A 17,245-nucleotide genomic window follows, 5' to 3' on the forward strand; every position below is an offset into this window, starting at 1 on the left:
TCAAGTAATCCAAGTGCATCGCCCAGCAAAATTTATTTCTTGGTGCCTCTGAACCAAATCTTCGCTGGTGTTTATCTCAGCTTCTTAGCTGCGAGAAATGCCATTTGAGATACACTGTAGGAGGAAGGTGGGAGCTAAAAAAAAATGATGGAGAAGAAAGAACCTCCACAAACGAGTAGATGTCTGAAGTTATTGATTTTTGTTAAAGCGTCCTTTTCTGCTTTTGGGAGAGTTAGTCGTTGAAAAAGCGGAAAAGATTCTTCCTCCTCCTCACACATTTATCCGTCGGTCTCATTATTTCACTAGCAGGGATGCTTCCAGAAAAAGGTGTCTGTGCGAGGCTGGTGCTTTGGTAATTTTAATTGAGGCCCATAGTTAGCCTGAGGATTACGTCCCTCCGCTTCCAGTGGATAAGGCGTGTGGCAACCTTTCATGCCAGATCGTGTGACCAGAAATCGCTGATGAATATTTGCATGGTATTGATTGTGTTATCTCGTTTCTTTCCTCCCTTCCCCCAACTCGCGCTATTTTTCGTTCTATCTGAATTTTCGTCTTTATCTCGCGTCTGTTGGATTAGAGGTATGAAGCCGTTAGAGTTGATTCATGCGATAATTGGTGCAGCATCGTCGTCCATTAATTTAGTTCATTAATTTTTTAATCTCTCTGCAATATTAGAGTTGGATTTCAGGAATTTTAACATAAATCTCGAGTTATATTCAAATATATATTTCCCAGGCTCATTGAAATTCTATTTAAGTGTTTATTATTACTGTCCTGCCTTTGGTCATATTTTTCTTTGGTCACATTAATTCTTTCGCTGACCAATATTTTAAAGAACTTTTTTGATCTTTGTATTTATCCCAACATATATGGAATTTTAAAGATGTATTCATACCGTATATACTGGCTTATACGTTGATTAGTCAAGTTTCTTCATTTTGGATACCATGGATACCGTTATACTGGCGAAAAACATAGATTTATCCCAATATATGTGAAATTTTAAAGATGTATATATACCATATATACTGGCATATACGCTGATTAGTCAAATTTCTTCATTTTGAATACCATGATTACTATTATACTGTCGAAAAACATGGATTTATCCCAATATATGTAGAATTTTAAAAGTGTATTTAAACCATATATGCTGGCATATACGCTGATTAGTCACTGTTGGATACCAAGGATATACTGTTAGAAAACATGGAAACATATCAATTTTTGAGTTCTAAAAGATTACAGTTCCATTGGATTGCGACATTAAACGCTCATTTAAAAAAATTAACTTGTCCCGTGATGAATAATTTTTTTATTCAACTATTCGAACGATAAATTAACTCCTGTAACTACCTGTTTCTTAGTGTATCTTCTGTTACACACATTATTTCTTTTTATTGTTGAACGAGTTTGCAAATCCTGTTTCGAAAATCTTTCTTTCGTTGAAAACTTGGATTTTCTTTCAAGCATTTTCCCCATAGGCAGTTTTGTTATTTTTGTTTTGCTTTTTGAAATATGTGTATCCTCGTTTCTTTTAATGTGCAATTTGTGAGACTCACGTTCTTGAGTGCTTTCTTTTAGGCGTACAATAGATCCTTTACTTTTGGCACTTATGAAGAGCTAAACTTCTCGATTTATCAAAAATTTGAGATAATTGACGTTTAAGATAAAGAAAGAACCCAGTCTGAACGAAAAAGTTATGACCGAAATGTGAAAACTTCTACAACAGTTGGCATATAAAAATATTTTCACCTTTGTGTTTGGTTGTTTTCATTGTTTTTATTTTTAATGGATTCATGATTTTTTGAATTAGGTATGCTAATTGTATTCAAATAATTAAGCATGAATTTTTTTAAAATCTGCATATTTCTTTATTAAATTTTCAGTTTTACAGAAAATTCAATTGTAAATGATAAGGCTGCAGTGGCCTTATTTTCTTCATCTCTGAATATGCTGTTACAGAAGTTATAGAAGTATTATATCTTTTGTTTTTATCATTATTTTGCACTCTTTGAAACTTGCCGAAAATATTGGTACAATTTGGAAATGAGTTTCTCCTTCTTTTCAATCAGAAGTAATATTTAGGTCAAACATTCAATTGAAAGTTTCGTTTTATATTCATTTCAATTATTTTTTTCCAAGTCAAATTTAATATTTCTTCGATTTTATTTGCAATCTAGTTAGAAAAATCGGTCAAATCAATCTGCCAAGATTCAATATTCTCTTCTATCTTAAGCATTTCTTCGATATATTTTTTTCTTATTTTCACTTGAACTTTATTTTTGCTAAACAGATTGGAATTTGATTCCTGATATAACGTGCTAGCTATTGTTATTATTTTAACTCAGTCTACCCTCTTTTATCATTGTTAAAGCCTATAATGTGAATCCAGAAGCCAATAATGTGAATAAATCATTAAAAAAAATCACCATTGTATATCAGTACCTTCCTGTATTAGATGTCGTATAGATATGCATTAGATACCCCATTTTGTTTTTTCATTGGCTGACTGATCAATTTTTTATATTTTTATTTGTAAAGAAGTGAATATGTCTTCCTGTATTTTCAAAGTTACGTTGTTGCTTTAGCACCTTTTAATTTTCTTTCTTCTTATTCGATATAAATTCAAGTTGCCCCAAAATGGAGTGAGACATCTTTAATTGGAAAAACTGAATACTGTTCTCTGTTTATTAATGGGGAATACGGATATAAATTTATTGTGAAAAATGTATTTTACATTGGATATATATTATATCATTTATTCTATGCTTGCCGCATATTTATTTTTGCCTTTTATTAATGTTAAGTATGACTTGAGTAGAATTGCAGATATGTGTAAATTTAATGTATTAATAATATGTTCTGTATTTTTTAATTTTAATAATGAATCGGAGTTGCTGAATTTTCATTAATCTGCATGTTCTCTTTTGTAGTTCTAATTGATTTCATACCACTTTTAGAGGTACATAGGATAAATATGCAATAGGAAATGAGATTGATTTATGATGCATATGCATTAGAGACGGTGCAGATATGGTATATTTTTGAATACATTTTCATGCCATTTGATCTTTGCTGTAAAAATTGCTGCTTTGAAGTTTTTTATAGTACCCATTTAATAAACTTGTTCTGTAGGATATTATTTTATTCGGTTATTGGTTTGATACAAGTAATTCAACTAGACACTATTTTTGTTTACTCTTTTGTTATTCGAGAATTTAATATTTATTGATGTTTGTTCATATTATTGTTTAAAAAAAGTATGCTTTTCTGTATGATTATCAAATGCTGGAATGAATTTAAAACTTTTTTTTTATTTGTTAAAGTTTCTTTCTTTCAGCAGGGATGTATGATTTTTCTGAATGTGATTTTAAAATGATAACTGGGCTATTTTTTATCCTAATTATTTCTTATTTTATTGTTAGAGTGATTTTCCTTTTGTTACCTTTGCTTTGTAGAATCTACTATTTCATTGAACTTAGTATCTTTGAAGCGGGGTGAGTGAGAAACATAAACATCATTTCACAGATGCGAAAGAGGATATGTTTTTAAAGTAGATGGAAAGGTGAAAGGCGATTATACGATACGCTTACATTTTTAAGAAAAAGGAATGTATTTATTTATTTAAGGAAAAAAAAAAAAAAAATCTGGCAGATATATTTTCTAACCGGATTCAGTCGCTCTGGAAGAATCAGAGTAGTTGTGTAAGAAATACCCTGTTTGCTAGTCATCATGAGCGGAGGGGGTTGGGGAAGAGGCTAGGGACTAGGATGTTCTTTCCAGGTTATTGTCTTTTGTTTTAATGTTTGTCGTTATGCGCTTTCTTTTCCTCTGTGTGTGTGTGAGCCAGACGCCTGAAGGTCATTCTCAGTGACTACTGCCTATTTAATCCAACCATGTCGTTTTACATATCTAATAGGAAAGGGAAACGAAAAAAACAAAAAAACCCGTCCCTCGTAGGAGTTGCACGATTTTCTAACATTTTCTTCTCGGTAGTTATGCAAGGTAAAGGATGACCTGTTTCAGCAAAGCTTTTCCTCCATTTTGGCGATGGCGAGACGCGTCTAAAATGGAATCTCTTCATTTCTAGTGAGTGTAATGAAAGAGACAGGCCACCATATCCCTACTGCTTCTCTCTCCCTCGCTACGTAATGCATGCAGGAATCCATCCATTTATACATAACGACCTCGACGGCTCTTTGAATATCAGCTGTAATTCTGGAGTATTTTGCTCCAGATCGATTGCTTAGCTTTAGCTGGTCCGCCGCTTGCTTGCTTAGAAACTCCTTCTCTCTTCATATTTGCGCCATGATATTCCGTTGAAATGGCGTCTTTGCGATTTTCCAATCTGGAACTTTTATCGGCTTTTCCCCGGGGAAGGTTTAATTTTTTTTTTCTCTTCTTTTCCGCCTGCGTCCCTGACGATTGTGTCATCCTGTGAGGGCGTTCTGTCGCCACAAAAAAATGAAGTCTCGTTTCCAGTAAAAATGAATAGGTAGCTAAGCTAGCTGCTACAGTGAAAATTAGGTATTGCCATGGTATGGTTGTATAATCATTTTAGAGTAGTTTCACCGCGAAATGAAATTTTCAGTCATACGCTTCATTTTTTTTCGTTCGTGACCGTCTTTTAATTAAATCTTAATTTTTCTCTGCCATTTTTTTTTATGCTCTCCATGTAGGAAATGATTAATTTATGTTAACCTTTCCCGCTCAGTTTTTTTTTCTTTTCTTTTTTGTTCCCCTCGAATTTTTGACTTTTTAAATAATGATTGTAATTTGTTTTAGTCTGGTTGTAATTTTTGTTTTAGTCTATTTCATTGATGGATTGATAGTTTCTAAAATCTTACTTAAATGAGTATTTTTAGTTGATTATCTTGTCGAATTTAATATATTTCTTACTTTTCTTTTCTAAAAATAGTTTTGCATTTCATTCACTTGGATTTATATTTTAAGACCGTAAAGTGCTAAGAAAACATTTGATTGTTTTACCTATTTTTTTTCCCCTTGATTGGAAAATTTTAATTGTAGAAAGACAGAGATATACATTTTTTTTTCATGTTATTCTTTTTTGTATTGACATCATTAATAATGTCTTTTTATACATGGAGATTTCATAAAATTTTTACTTTTACATTATTTCCGCTTTTAACCGTATTTCCTTAAATTTTCAGTCACATAATACTCACTATTTCACACTATATTCAAATTAATAAAAAATAATTCAAATCCTAAAACATAATTTTGTTTTTAGTGGTGTATTTATGCTAAGGTGAATTTTTTTTTTGTAGTTTTTTAGTAGATTTTAAAATACAGTCTTAATTTTTTTTAGTTGATTTATATGTAATCAGTATTAGATATTACTTGAATAATTCCTTTAAAAATATAATTCATGTCATGATCCTTGGTATGCATGGCATTTAAAAGGTTGCATTTTCGCGATAATATAGATTTTAATATTTTGTGATGTTTTAAAACTGTAGATAAAGTAGATAAGATAATCGTAGTATAGATAAGATAAATGCTCTGTTTAGCTTGATTGTCACATAGATAGGAAAGCAAAATAGGGCAAATAAATCATAATTATCTACTATTTGTAGCTAAGAACATTTTTTATATTATTTATATAGATATTAAATAGAATATTGCATTAATTTCTATATTCATTTTTTAATCAAATTTAATGGTGGTAAATATTTGTTAATTATAAAATCATTTATAATTAGAAATCTATTTTTAATTTTTAATTTGTTAATGAGCAGTTGTGAATTCATATTAACTGACATCATTAGAATAAATAATTATGAAATTCTCTACTCTTAATGAATAACGACAATAATTAAAAATGTATTTTGTTTAATAGATCTTGAATAGTCAAATTTCTTAGATCATTTTTATAAATAGATTTACATTTGAAGTTTCAACAGATAATTTCATTTAACCTTAGAGTAAAAGATACTTAGAGTAAAAAAATTTCTACAAAGAAATGATTTTAAGGGAATTGCCAAAATTAATGACAAATTAGCCTTATTAATCAATTTGCATAGTGGTTGTTGGAAAATAATTGCTTTATTACCTTCTTTTTTATGCTTTTTGCAATTAAATACTCATTATTTAAAATTTAAAAAAAAATGCTTTTTCTTCTTGATGAAAATTTTTGCTGAATGTATAAAAAAAATCTTGTGCGAAATTATTGTGGATAGTTTAAGTTGTTACTTATTATATTATTCATGTAATTTTCACTCCTGCATACATTCATTTGTTTATTTCGTCATTGAATTGTAATTATGAAATATAACATATTTGTAACAAATTTAAAGAATAAAATAATGAGAATTGCATAGTGAAGACTTAATTATTTTAATAATTTAATAGCACTTAAAACATTAGTTTCCCAATTGCCAAGAACATAAGTGTTTCATTGTCTAGTTTACTGCCCACATCTTTAGTTTTAGGTTGCAAAATAACCTTAAACTAGTCAGAACATTTAAGAATCTTATCGGTTGATAAGTATTTTTTTTTTTTCATTGGTTGATTCTGTTTGAGTTGGAAATATTTGAAAATGAATGAAATTTTAGCTGTTGTCATTAACAAGTAATTTCTCTTTATTTTAGAACTCATGGCTGTATTTTGCTGGCACAGAAATATCTCTGGCAGGTATGCTCGATTTTTTTAAATTTTTTAAAAAATATTTGTGTGTTACAATTTTTTAGGATATGTTAATTTTTAATTAATTATTATTTATTTATTTTAATTAATTTTTAATTAATTTAATTAAAGTTTAAAGCCTTTTATATATACTATTAAATTTTGTGCATATACTAAATAAATTATCTTAATTTTTGTTACATCTCCTTTAATTTATTAAATTTTCTACCTAATTATTTTATTATATTGAAAAAGATTTAAAACTTAATCTTTTTGAAGAACTAATATTTTATCTTTACTAAATAATATAAACAATTTTTAATTTATAATTGATCTGCATTGAATTGAAGTAGTGATTTTGCATTTCATATTAAGATCTTATTGATATACATCAATATATAAAACTGCATTTTAAGAATGTATGATATAATGTAATTTCATATTTAGATATTATTATATATAAAAAAATAACTTTTTAATAATAAAATTAGTATATCATTTAAAGGTATTAGTCATGGGAAATATTATTTAATCTTTGATATCTTGTATGACTTTGGGTTTTAATATGTGCTTTCTTATATAATGCAATCTTGTTTACGTGCAGTCTCATATGTAGGTAAAACTGGACTTGTGTTATGGATAATGCTGAACAAAGCCCCCGGCCCCCATCTAAGGGTATTTTTGATACAGCTAGCTTGCTAGGTAAGACAATTTCTAGTGTGGCACGAATTATATGGTTTTTATAAACATTTTATGTAAGTTGTCTCAAATTCTTCCCTTATAATCATTCATTTGAGTTTGCGCCCCTTCTCAATTTTTTTTTTTGTATATTTACTGTATCTTTACCTTAATAGCTACTAGGATCATCATTAGAATAAGATTTTAATCAAGAAATATTTAATTTTCTTTCATATTAATAATTATCTTCGATTTCCATAGAAAAATTAATGATTACGTTTCAGCAAAAATTTCAGTTAGCTGCTTCTCTTGTAAACTTTAAAAGCAGATTTTTTAAAGTGTTTTTAAATTTAGATTTGTTATGCTAAAAATTCCTGAATTGTTATGTAGGGGAAGCAATTAAAAATTTAGGGCCATCCCATTTTTGCCCCCCCCCTTGTGTTAGATAATTTTTAGTATGAAGCTAAAACAATTGTATAATTATTATATTTTATGCAGTACTATATTAGATATATATTATATTATTACATGAGAACAAAAATATGTATTATATTTTGGATCTCAAACTCATTATAATTATAATTATTATTATTTTTTTCATTATTGTAATTTTGAGGCTTCTGCAGTATTTCCTGAGTTAAAGATTATTTGTAGAATTGAATTTGATTAATTTTAATTTTATAATGATTTGCTGTTTCATCCTGAGCATCAAAATTTTTGTATCATTAAATTTTTAAAAATCAATTGAATATTTTACTAAAACATAATAATTATTTAAGAAAGTCAAGGATTTTTTTTTTTCATTTTAATATTTGTTTGTTATTATGTAATCTCTTAATATTTCTTCATAAATGGTTCATAATTAAGCTTGGAACTTCTGTTAGAGATAGAGAGGAATACTTTGAAATAAATATTTTAATTTCACTAATTTTTCATTAGTTCTTTTCTTTTAATTTAATAATAGCATTTTTAAAATTGTCCAAGACAGTCTTTTACCTCTCTCATTTGCCCCCTCCCCCCATTGGTGCCTTTATTATATGTAGATATTCCATTATTTGAAACCAATGAAAGAACTATGCTCAGGTACATTTCAGATGATAATTTGTTAATAATGTTTAATGAGAAATAATTATAATTTTCCAATGCATTGATTAATAAGCAAATTATTGTGTTTTGTGTGTGAAAATTATAACCTTCTATTCTTCCTATCATTTCACTCATTAGAATAGTAGTAGCTTTTGCATAATTTTTTCCATGATTTTATTCATTTGATCATTTTATTCAGTTGCATTTATTATAATTTTGCTTCTGAAAATGGGGCAGGCTTTAAAAAAAATTTTTGATGACAAAAAAAAAAAGACACTTTTTATTTACTGAGATGTTTAATTTGTGAGGCTTGTTATATATATTGCTGAGAAAACCTTTGATCATTATGAATTAATGAAAATAAATAAATAAACAAATAAAACCATTTGCAACGTTTTTATATTTTATGAAAATATTCATGCATAAAATCAAATGGTAAGAGAATATGTACGGTAAGAAAAATAATTGTGTGTTTTAAAGTGGTATGCATTATTAAGCAAAATGGTACAGCCATATTACTCCTCTGTATTAAGTAATAGGTTATTCTTGTTTTGTGATGTTAAGGTTACTTAGCAGCAAATAATTGAACTAGTAGGACATCTCTCGTATTGAATACCTTTGCTGTTGTGTTAAGTACCTACTTAAATTTATTAATTTTAAAAGTTCTCTGGGCCAAATGTAATTTTATATAATTTAATAAATAATTCATTTAGCTTTTAGTAATACTGTTAATAACTAAGGCAATGTAAATAATTATGAAAATATCTGAAACCAGACTTAGAATTGGAATATTTTTTTTTTTAAGTGTGGTCATTTTTCTTAAATTTTATTTATTAAAATGAATATGATTATTGATAGAAATTAGGTTTATTTAATTTTTCCCATTGAAAGTAAAACAGACTTTTCTTTCTATAATATAGGTTTTCCAGAATGTTCATAAAATCAATTCTTTATTCATAATTTAATTGTGGATTCCAATATTTTATTTTTAAAGAAATAGTTTGAATATTTGACTACTCACTTAGACGCATTTAATGCAATTTTAAAAATTAAAATTGGTAAATATTAGCAGATTAAATGACCTTTTATTGTTTTATATTTCGCAAATATTAAAAAAAATATGTTAAATTAATAAGAAGAGTATTTATAACTATATCAATTTTTTTTAAATAAGTTTAATTTTTGTTGCAAATTTCAAAAATAAATTTAAATATTTTTTTAAAAAATTCGCAAAATAACAAAATTTGTGAAATTTTTTCTGATTTATTTTTGATAGAAAGCCTAATAAAAATAAGTAAACGCAATTACACAGAAAATCATTTTCTAGAAGTTCATATTATAATTTTTTTTTCAAATATAAAATTGCAAGTAACTCACTTACAAAGATTTATTTATAAAAATAGCCTTCTCTGCAAATAAACTACTATACTCTGAAATTATACTGAAATTCTTCAAATTTTATTTTGGCTGAATTAAATAAAGAATTGCATTTAATTAGTAAATGTGGTTAGTTAAATTTTTATCATTCATATACCATTTATTTCATTGGTTTATCAATACATTTAATGCCCACCCCCTTTTGTAATATAGAATTTTTTCAATGATATTTCTTCAAATTATCTAATTTCTTTTTTTCTGAAAATTAGCTGTGTATTTTTTTATATTTATATAATATTCTGATTTTTGTATAGGAATATAATAGCTGTTATTTATATTATTGTTTATTCATTTCATATTTATTTAATTTGGGCTTCAACACTATTTCTTTTTCTTATTAAATTATGTGAATTAAATAATTACTTGAATTCTGTACTTCATTAAAGGAGTTTAATGTACATCAGTTTTGTTATTAATGTATGGAAATTGATTTTACTATTGGATGTATTCTCTGTTTTTTTAAAGTTTGAAATTGTATTTTGTTTTTATTTTCATTTGATGTGTGTTTTGATTTTTTAACATGTTAAATTTTTTTGGCTTGTATACAATTTTAATAACCATGAATTTATAAAATTTTCACTACCCTGCTCCTTCCACTCTATCTACTTTTCATTTAATATTAAGTCAATAACTTATTTGTCATTTATTTTTTCTTTAAAATTTAAGACATAATTTAAAAATAATAAAAATAAAAGTAGATAATACCTACTAGTTCCCCCTTCCATTTGTCCTATATCTTGAAATTTGATGAGAAATTCATTTATTTTTGTTGCATGGTGTGATTCTTGTGTATTCTTATGAGTATTATTTTCCGATATAAATATTAACATTACTTGCATGCATATGACTTCAGGAGTGGCAAACTCATCATCCACTGCAAATATCATTGTATCAAACATAACAATATTCAATAAGAAACAAAATTTTTTGTAAAAGTTTTGTAGCTGAAATTTATAAATTAGTAATTTTGAATAATTAATAATAATAAACCACAATCTCCTCAACGGCAAAAATTTTTAAGTCTTGGAACTGAATTTCAAATCATGTCTCAAAAATTTAAATTCATGTTAAAAAGTTTCTACAGCTTCTTCATATACTGTTCGTTTCAGTATCCTGAGGATACTACTTTTCGAAGATTCTATCTCATTAGGGGTGAGACTTGGAGGAATGTGTGCATTTCCAGAATTAACTTTATTGTTAAGTATGAACATCTCCTTTCAGCTCTGTTCTCACCCCTATTTTGTAAAATTAAACCCATCTTAACGCATGTGCAAAATTGTGGAGGCTTTTAGAATCCGTTGACTAACAATATTTGAAGTACTACTTGATTATAAGGAAATAGAAGTAACTGAAATTCAATGTTGTTGAGATTTGTAGATGAAATTCATTAAAGTTAGGATGTTTGAATTTATATTTTCTATTTGCAAAAATAGTATTGAAAATTATTTTTGTGTTTGTGTCGCATATAAATTAAAATTTTGTTTTACTTGGTTTATATTAGTATTTGAGTTTCACTCTCTTTTGTATATGGTTATGTATGCATTTGAATAAAAAGTGCTGTATAGAGAAGATTTTGTTGCACAATTGGCGTTATTTGCTTAGTAAAAGAAGTGTTCTGTATAAAGATTTTTTTTAAAGATTAAAAAAAATTTATATTTTTCTATGTATTATTAAGCTTTTTTTCCCCTTTTGTATAAATATATTTTTTTTATGAAAACATCCAATTAGATGTAAACATGCTCATTTGTATTTATTTTTCATTATTCTGTACCTCTTTTATGTGATCGTCTTCTAAATTAATAATTTTGTTTTTATTTTAAAGGTATATTTAAGTTTTAATTGTTGATTAAAAATATTTTATATTTATTGTTGTTGCTAAATAATTCTGACTTTTCTGTTTTGTTCAAACTTATTTTTATTTTAGTATTTCTAATTGTTTTATCTATTTTCCTGATAAAATATTTATTTTCAAGATATACAGAAATGAATGCCAAGAATATTTTAGTTCCTAGTAAGTTCCAACAGCAACATTGTGCTTAATAAATTATATTTTATGCAGTGGATATTAGTGTAATTATCAGTGTGTGGAGCACAGATAATTCTTTGTGTTGCATGCTTTTCCAATGTAAATGTTCTAACAAAATATGTCTATCATTAAAATTAAGAGATTGCACTATTAACACAATCTTCCTGATGAAAATTATGCGGTGTTTCAGTTTGAGCTTGAAAAAATGGGTTTTGTCTAAATTTTCTGAGCTTCAGTTTCGTATATATTTGAACCTAGTTTGATTGTAGTTGTATAGAGTATGGTATTAAATGCCGAGAAATCTGTATTATGTTTGACTGAAAGCACTTCCCTACTTCAATTTGGAATAAATACCTAAATAGTAATTTAAATTCAATTCATTACCTGCCTTTTCTCAAATAGCCTTTTCTGCCTTTTCTCAAATAGCTTATTTTACTCTCTAGATATATTCTTTCTTCATTAATAATGTATGATTCATAAAAATAACTGAATTGAATATATTATAATATTCAAAGTACTAAAAAGTTAAAGATGATTTGGTATTTTAAACTTTTTTCAACTAAAGAAAAGTTTTTTTTTCAACTAAAAGAAAAAAAAATTATAAAACAATTTTAAAAAACAATTAAAAAATGATATATATATACTTTCAAATAGAATCATGCACTTGGGATCATATTTCGGGGACTATATTTTTTCAGTAGAAGTTAAGAATCAAAATTTTCCTGGTACTACTTTTTTAAAAATTAAATCTAGTTATTTGTTAAAAATATATACTGATACAAATTGGAACAGAATTCTGAAATATTCCTTAATCTGGAATATTTAATTCAAATCCAAGATAATAGCTGAAAATGAAGACTATTTGATATAGTCTGGATATCTTTTTAGTTTTGGAAAGTATATATACTGAATCCTTTCAGTATATGTACAGTTATTCTTTTTATATACTCAGGTATTCTAAAGAACTGATAAGATCAGTTTTGAAATCAATCTGAAATACATTTTAGATACCTATTCATGCCATTAATCAACAGAAAAAAGTCTCTTTATGCCATATTAAAAAAAAAAAAAAAAAATATTTTTTTTGCATATTAATTTTCAAGGGAATTATTTGTCTTTTAACCTACTAAGATGCCAGATATTATAATTTAATTGCATTCTATTCCAAGAACTGGATTTTGAAAATGAACATTGCTAAATTAGTAATTTTTTATAAATTAGAATTTCTGTCACCTTTGATATTTAAGAAAATGTGTAAAGAAATATTTGTTAGTTCCATGAGGCTAATTGTTTAGAATAAATTGTTTGCTAATTGTTTAGAATAAAACCCATTCTTCATATTTTCATGTCTTTGTTATTTGGAAAGTTCAAACATTAATGCTAATTTACTTATAATTCTTCTGGTCTTATTTTTGTAAGCATATTCTTTCTTATCCAAATATTTAAAGAAAAAAAACTACCTAATATACTGTTTTTCTTCCTCTTTGCCTTTCTAACTTTCTTCTGTCCTCTTAACACAGCTCCTTCTTCTACAATATTCAGCTCTCAGTCTCCGACTCCTGTTCAGTCTCCTTTACCTCATTTAGCTCATTCTCCAAGTGCTTTCTCAGTCCTGGGAAGAAATGCAGTTCTCATACCTCCACCTTCTTCAAACTCTGACAGTACCTCACCATCAGGCAGTAGTAAAATTTGCTCGCCCATCATGCATCACTCAGCTTCTGATGCTCTCTCATCTCTTGCATCTTCTTCAGGTATAACATGAACTCTGCTTTATTTCTATCTTTTTCTGAAATTCTCTCTATGAGTCAAATCTATTTGCCAAATTAATTTAAAAGCTGAATGCTTTTAGCATGTGCAGTAATAATTTTCTCCCTTTGATACCATCTAAAGGTTATATTTTGATTCCTTCTGACAACAATTAAATTGATTACTTGAATTAGAATTGAAAATAATATATCTCAATAATAGAACTTGTTTATTTATGAATTAATGTTTTGATTTTGTCAATTTATGTAAAATAATGCAGGAAATGGTTAATTTAAGTGGAAATATTTCACATTTCATATAGAATTTTGCTGTGAAATGGAAAGATATTTGATAAAAGATTTTCCCTATTATAAATCCTCGCATGCCTCTGCATTATTTTGCATATATATATATAATGATATTTTAAAATCTAATTTAAATCTTAATTAATTTCCAAATTTTTTTCATAATTTAGCCCATATTAATTTCATTCTAATTTTTCTTAGAACCTGGATCTGGAAATAGTTTCTTATTTCCAGATCTAGTCCATACTTTTTATTAAATTACTTTTAACACACACTTGCAGTCTGTCAAAAAAAAAAAAAAAAAAAAAAAAACACCACTTATTATAGTAAATTCACTGAAGGGGAAAATTCTTGTGTCGTGATTTAATATAGCTTTTATTATAGTTCGTTTCTTGTACATATTGTGCCTTCCATGAAGAAATAAAGTAAAATTAAATTCTAAACATTTCTTCTATTTGGCCACACAACTACTAAATTATGATTACATATATATATAAAATACAAATAAACATACTAAAGCTCATACTAATAAATATTAATGTTAAAGAGATGATACTGTCCAAAAACAAAACAAAATTTGTTAGTATCAGTTTTCCTTATTTGTAAATTATTTATTTATATAATCCTTTGTTATATAATTAATTTTTTGTTTACTAGTGTACATTTTAGTAGTATCTATTTTTTGATACACTTATCCCCATAGTATATTTAATAAATTATTTAAAAATTAGAAAAATTATAATCAATTTTATTTGGTCATGAATCATAATTGCCATTCAGTTTTATGTGTATCTCTTGGAAAAGCAGATCATTGAGAAAATCTCTTCTGTAATTTTGCTTGAATTACTAGACATTAATAATTAGGGTGTATGCAAGTAATATATTCCAGATACTAATTAAATAAATGACTTTATTTAATTAGTATCAAGTTTGCATGAGAGATTTTTATAATTTAAAAATGTGCCATTTATTGTATTAATTTTTTTATTATAATGTTCAACTTATTTGACATGCTGATTTCCATAATTGTCTTTCAATTTTGTGATATAGAATTCATCATTTTCTTAAGTAATATAATCTTAAAGCAATTTCGTTTTTAGGATAAAATCAGAATCATTTTCTAGTCAAATATAAGATTAATTTGGAAAAATGTTAGTTTCAAATGAATAAATTATTTATTAAAGGATTTTTAAAATCATATAATAAAAATCGGAAAAGTGGTAAAAATATCCTACTAAAATATGTGTTACTTTACTGAAAAATTGGTAATTTTGTAAAAATTAAACTAGCAATAATTATATAAATCATGCATTAATTAATTTTGTGCTTTAAGAGACCGAAAACAATCAATTCAATGAATAGATAATTCCGTTATATTCATTGTTATGACTTTTATGCCTTAACTCTCAAACCTGACTGAATCTATTAGGAATGTTACATCAAATAGTTTTGTAGATACGTTCTAGTTTCTAAAATGTTATCTATTACTATTCTCATATTAATTGTAGCAAACTAGCTAAACAATTTTTATCAAAAACTTTTAATGACTTCAATTCATGTTTCATTTTCTGTCTTTATCATATAGGTTCCATAGTATAGATAAGAATAACGATGCTTTTATATGAGAAAAAGTTTATGAGTGTGCCATTCATTACATGAATGAAATTTGATAAAATGGAAATATCATAAAATTATAAGTAAAAGAAATTCAGTGATTGAACTCTTCAACATTTTTGAAATTAGTATTTAATTTTCCAGTTGTATCAATTATAAGATAATAAAAAAAATTTAAATATTTGGTCATCAGAAAGATCTATAGTATGTCAGTTTTAAATAATTTCTTTAATCCTGTGAAATTTAAGAACTTCATTATAAACAATAAATAGCTATTAGCCAAAGAAATAATTCTCAAAAATCCATTCTGTATCCAGTCCTCAATTGCGATACAGGTCCATGCAGCTGGTGGTCAGCTGCATCTCCTATAGGAAACAGTTCCGAATTTCCTGGTTGTGGAGTTCCACCTATAACAGATCCATTTGTAAGACCAGGGCTGTGTAGGAATTCTCCTGTGGCACCTGCTCATCTTTCAGTGCAACAACCACGAAGAAGTAAGTTCAAGTAATTGTTTGTTAAATTTCTTTTTTTTTTTTTAATTAAAATTACTCCTGAATTTGAAATTAAGAAATCTATTCCCTACCCCTCCTCCCTTACATGAATGCTAAATAAATTTTATTTAATCATGCACAATAATAGAAATATAAAAAAATATAATATGCAAAATAATAATATATAATTAGAAATTCATGAGAACAAATGATTTCTTTATCTTTTTTGGCTCGAAAATTAATGTTACTGCTTCTTAATATGATTTCAATATGTTTTATTTTAAAATCTTTTAAAAATTTTTGCATAACAATTTTTTGTATTAAATATTTGTTTGATGTTATAAAAATTTGCTAGAAAATTGGTAGAATTTTGGGTCTGCCTTTTCTGACTATATTATAAATGAATTTAAGGATTGATAATTTTTTATTTAATACTAATTGAAAATCTGCAAGAGAATTTCAATTTATTGCATAGATTATGTTCATTACATTTGAATTTTTTAAAATATAATACTAATTTCACATTTCTATTAAATTGAATCTGACTGATTATTCATTATTGGCTGTAATCATTGTTTCTTGGCCCTTTAGTTAAGATCAAATTATAATATTAAATTTTATTTGCTAACATTCATAATATCCTCTCTTCAATATGTGAATAATCCACTGGCTAATATTTATTTAGTGTTTGGTTTCTATGTCTCTCTGGAAAAAAGCCTGTTTTTTTTTTTAATTACAATAATTTATATTTGAGTGTTTCTTAACATTTTTTTATATTTTTTCTTTGATTTTTTAAGCCTACAATGTTTGAAGTACCTGTATACTAATTTTCAAACTTAAAAGTCTATCAATATTCTTGCAAGAGAATTACTTTTGATTTTAATTTAAATACATTGAATTCCTTCACTTTTTCAACATTAAACCTTTTTTCTTTAACACTTATTAATATTGATGATATCAATTGCCTAAAAAATAGAAAGAAAGAAAAATCTATATGAAGTGATGAGCAATTTTGTGTACTTAAATGCACCCTTAAATTATATTTTAAGAAGTTTAAATGAATGTCTTATATGTCTCATTTTATATTATTTATTCCTGTATATTATTCTGGTCAGGGTTGGTTGGATTTTTTTTTATCTTAAATAATTTATTCTGTTGCCATAATTTTCCAGTTATATAAGAAGTTAATTTGAATGAAACTTTGAGATTACATT

The 17,245-nt window shown here is 26.3% G+C and overlaps 1 protein-coding gene across 13 annotated transcripts in view; it reads left to right on the forward strand.

The window, feature by feature from the left end:
- LOC129964285 (bromodomain adjacent to zinc finger domain protein 2B-like) overlaps positions 1 to 17,245 on the forward strand; it is a 114,832-nt gene that overhangs the window by 50,523 nt on the left and 47,064 nt on the right. For 7 of the 13 annotated variants that reach the window (XM_056079047.1, XM_056079040.1, XM_056079048.1 and 4 more), the window contains exons 2-5: positions 6,615 to 6,657; positions 7,265 to 7,350; positions 13,396 to 13,626; positions 15,858 to 16,034. In XM_056079047.1, coding sequence (XP_055935022.1) covers positions 7,284 to 7,350; positions 13,396 to 13,626; positions 15,858 to 16,034 — 475 coding nt within the window. In that variant the 5' untranslated portion in view covers positions 6,615 to 6,657; positions 7,265 to 7,283. Of the gene's footprint in view, positions 1 to 6,614; positions 6,658 to 7,252; positions 7,351 to 13,395; positions 13,627 to 15,857; positions 16,035 to 17,245 lie in introns of all 13 variants that reach the window. The other 6 variants (XM_056079041.1, XM_056079045.1, XM_056079046.1 and 3 more) reach the window with 5 other exon arrangements.

This window comes from Argiope bruennichi, chromosome 3, assembly GCF_947563725.1.
Source record: "Argiope bruennichi chromosome 3, qqArgBrue1.1, whole genome shotgun sequence".
NCBI classification, from domain to species: Eukaryota; Metazoa; Arthropoda; class Arachnida; order Araneae; family Araneidae; genus Argiope; species Argiope bruennichi.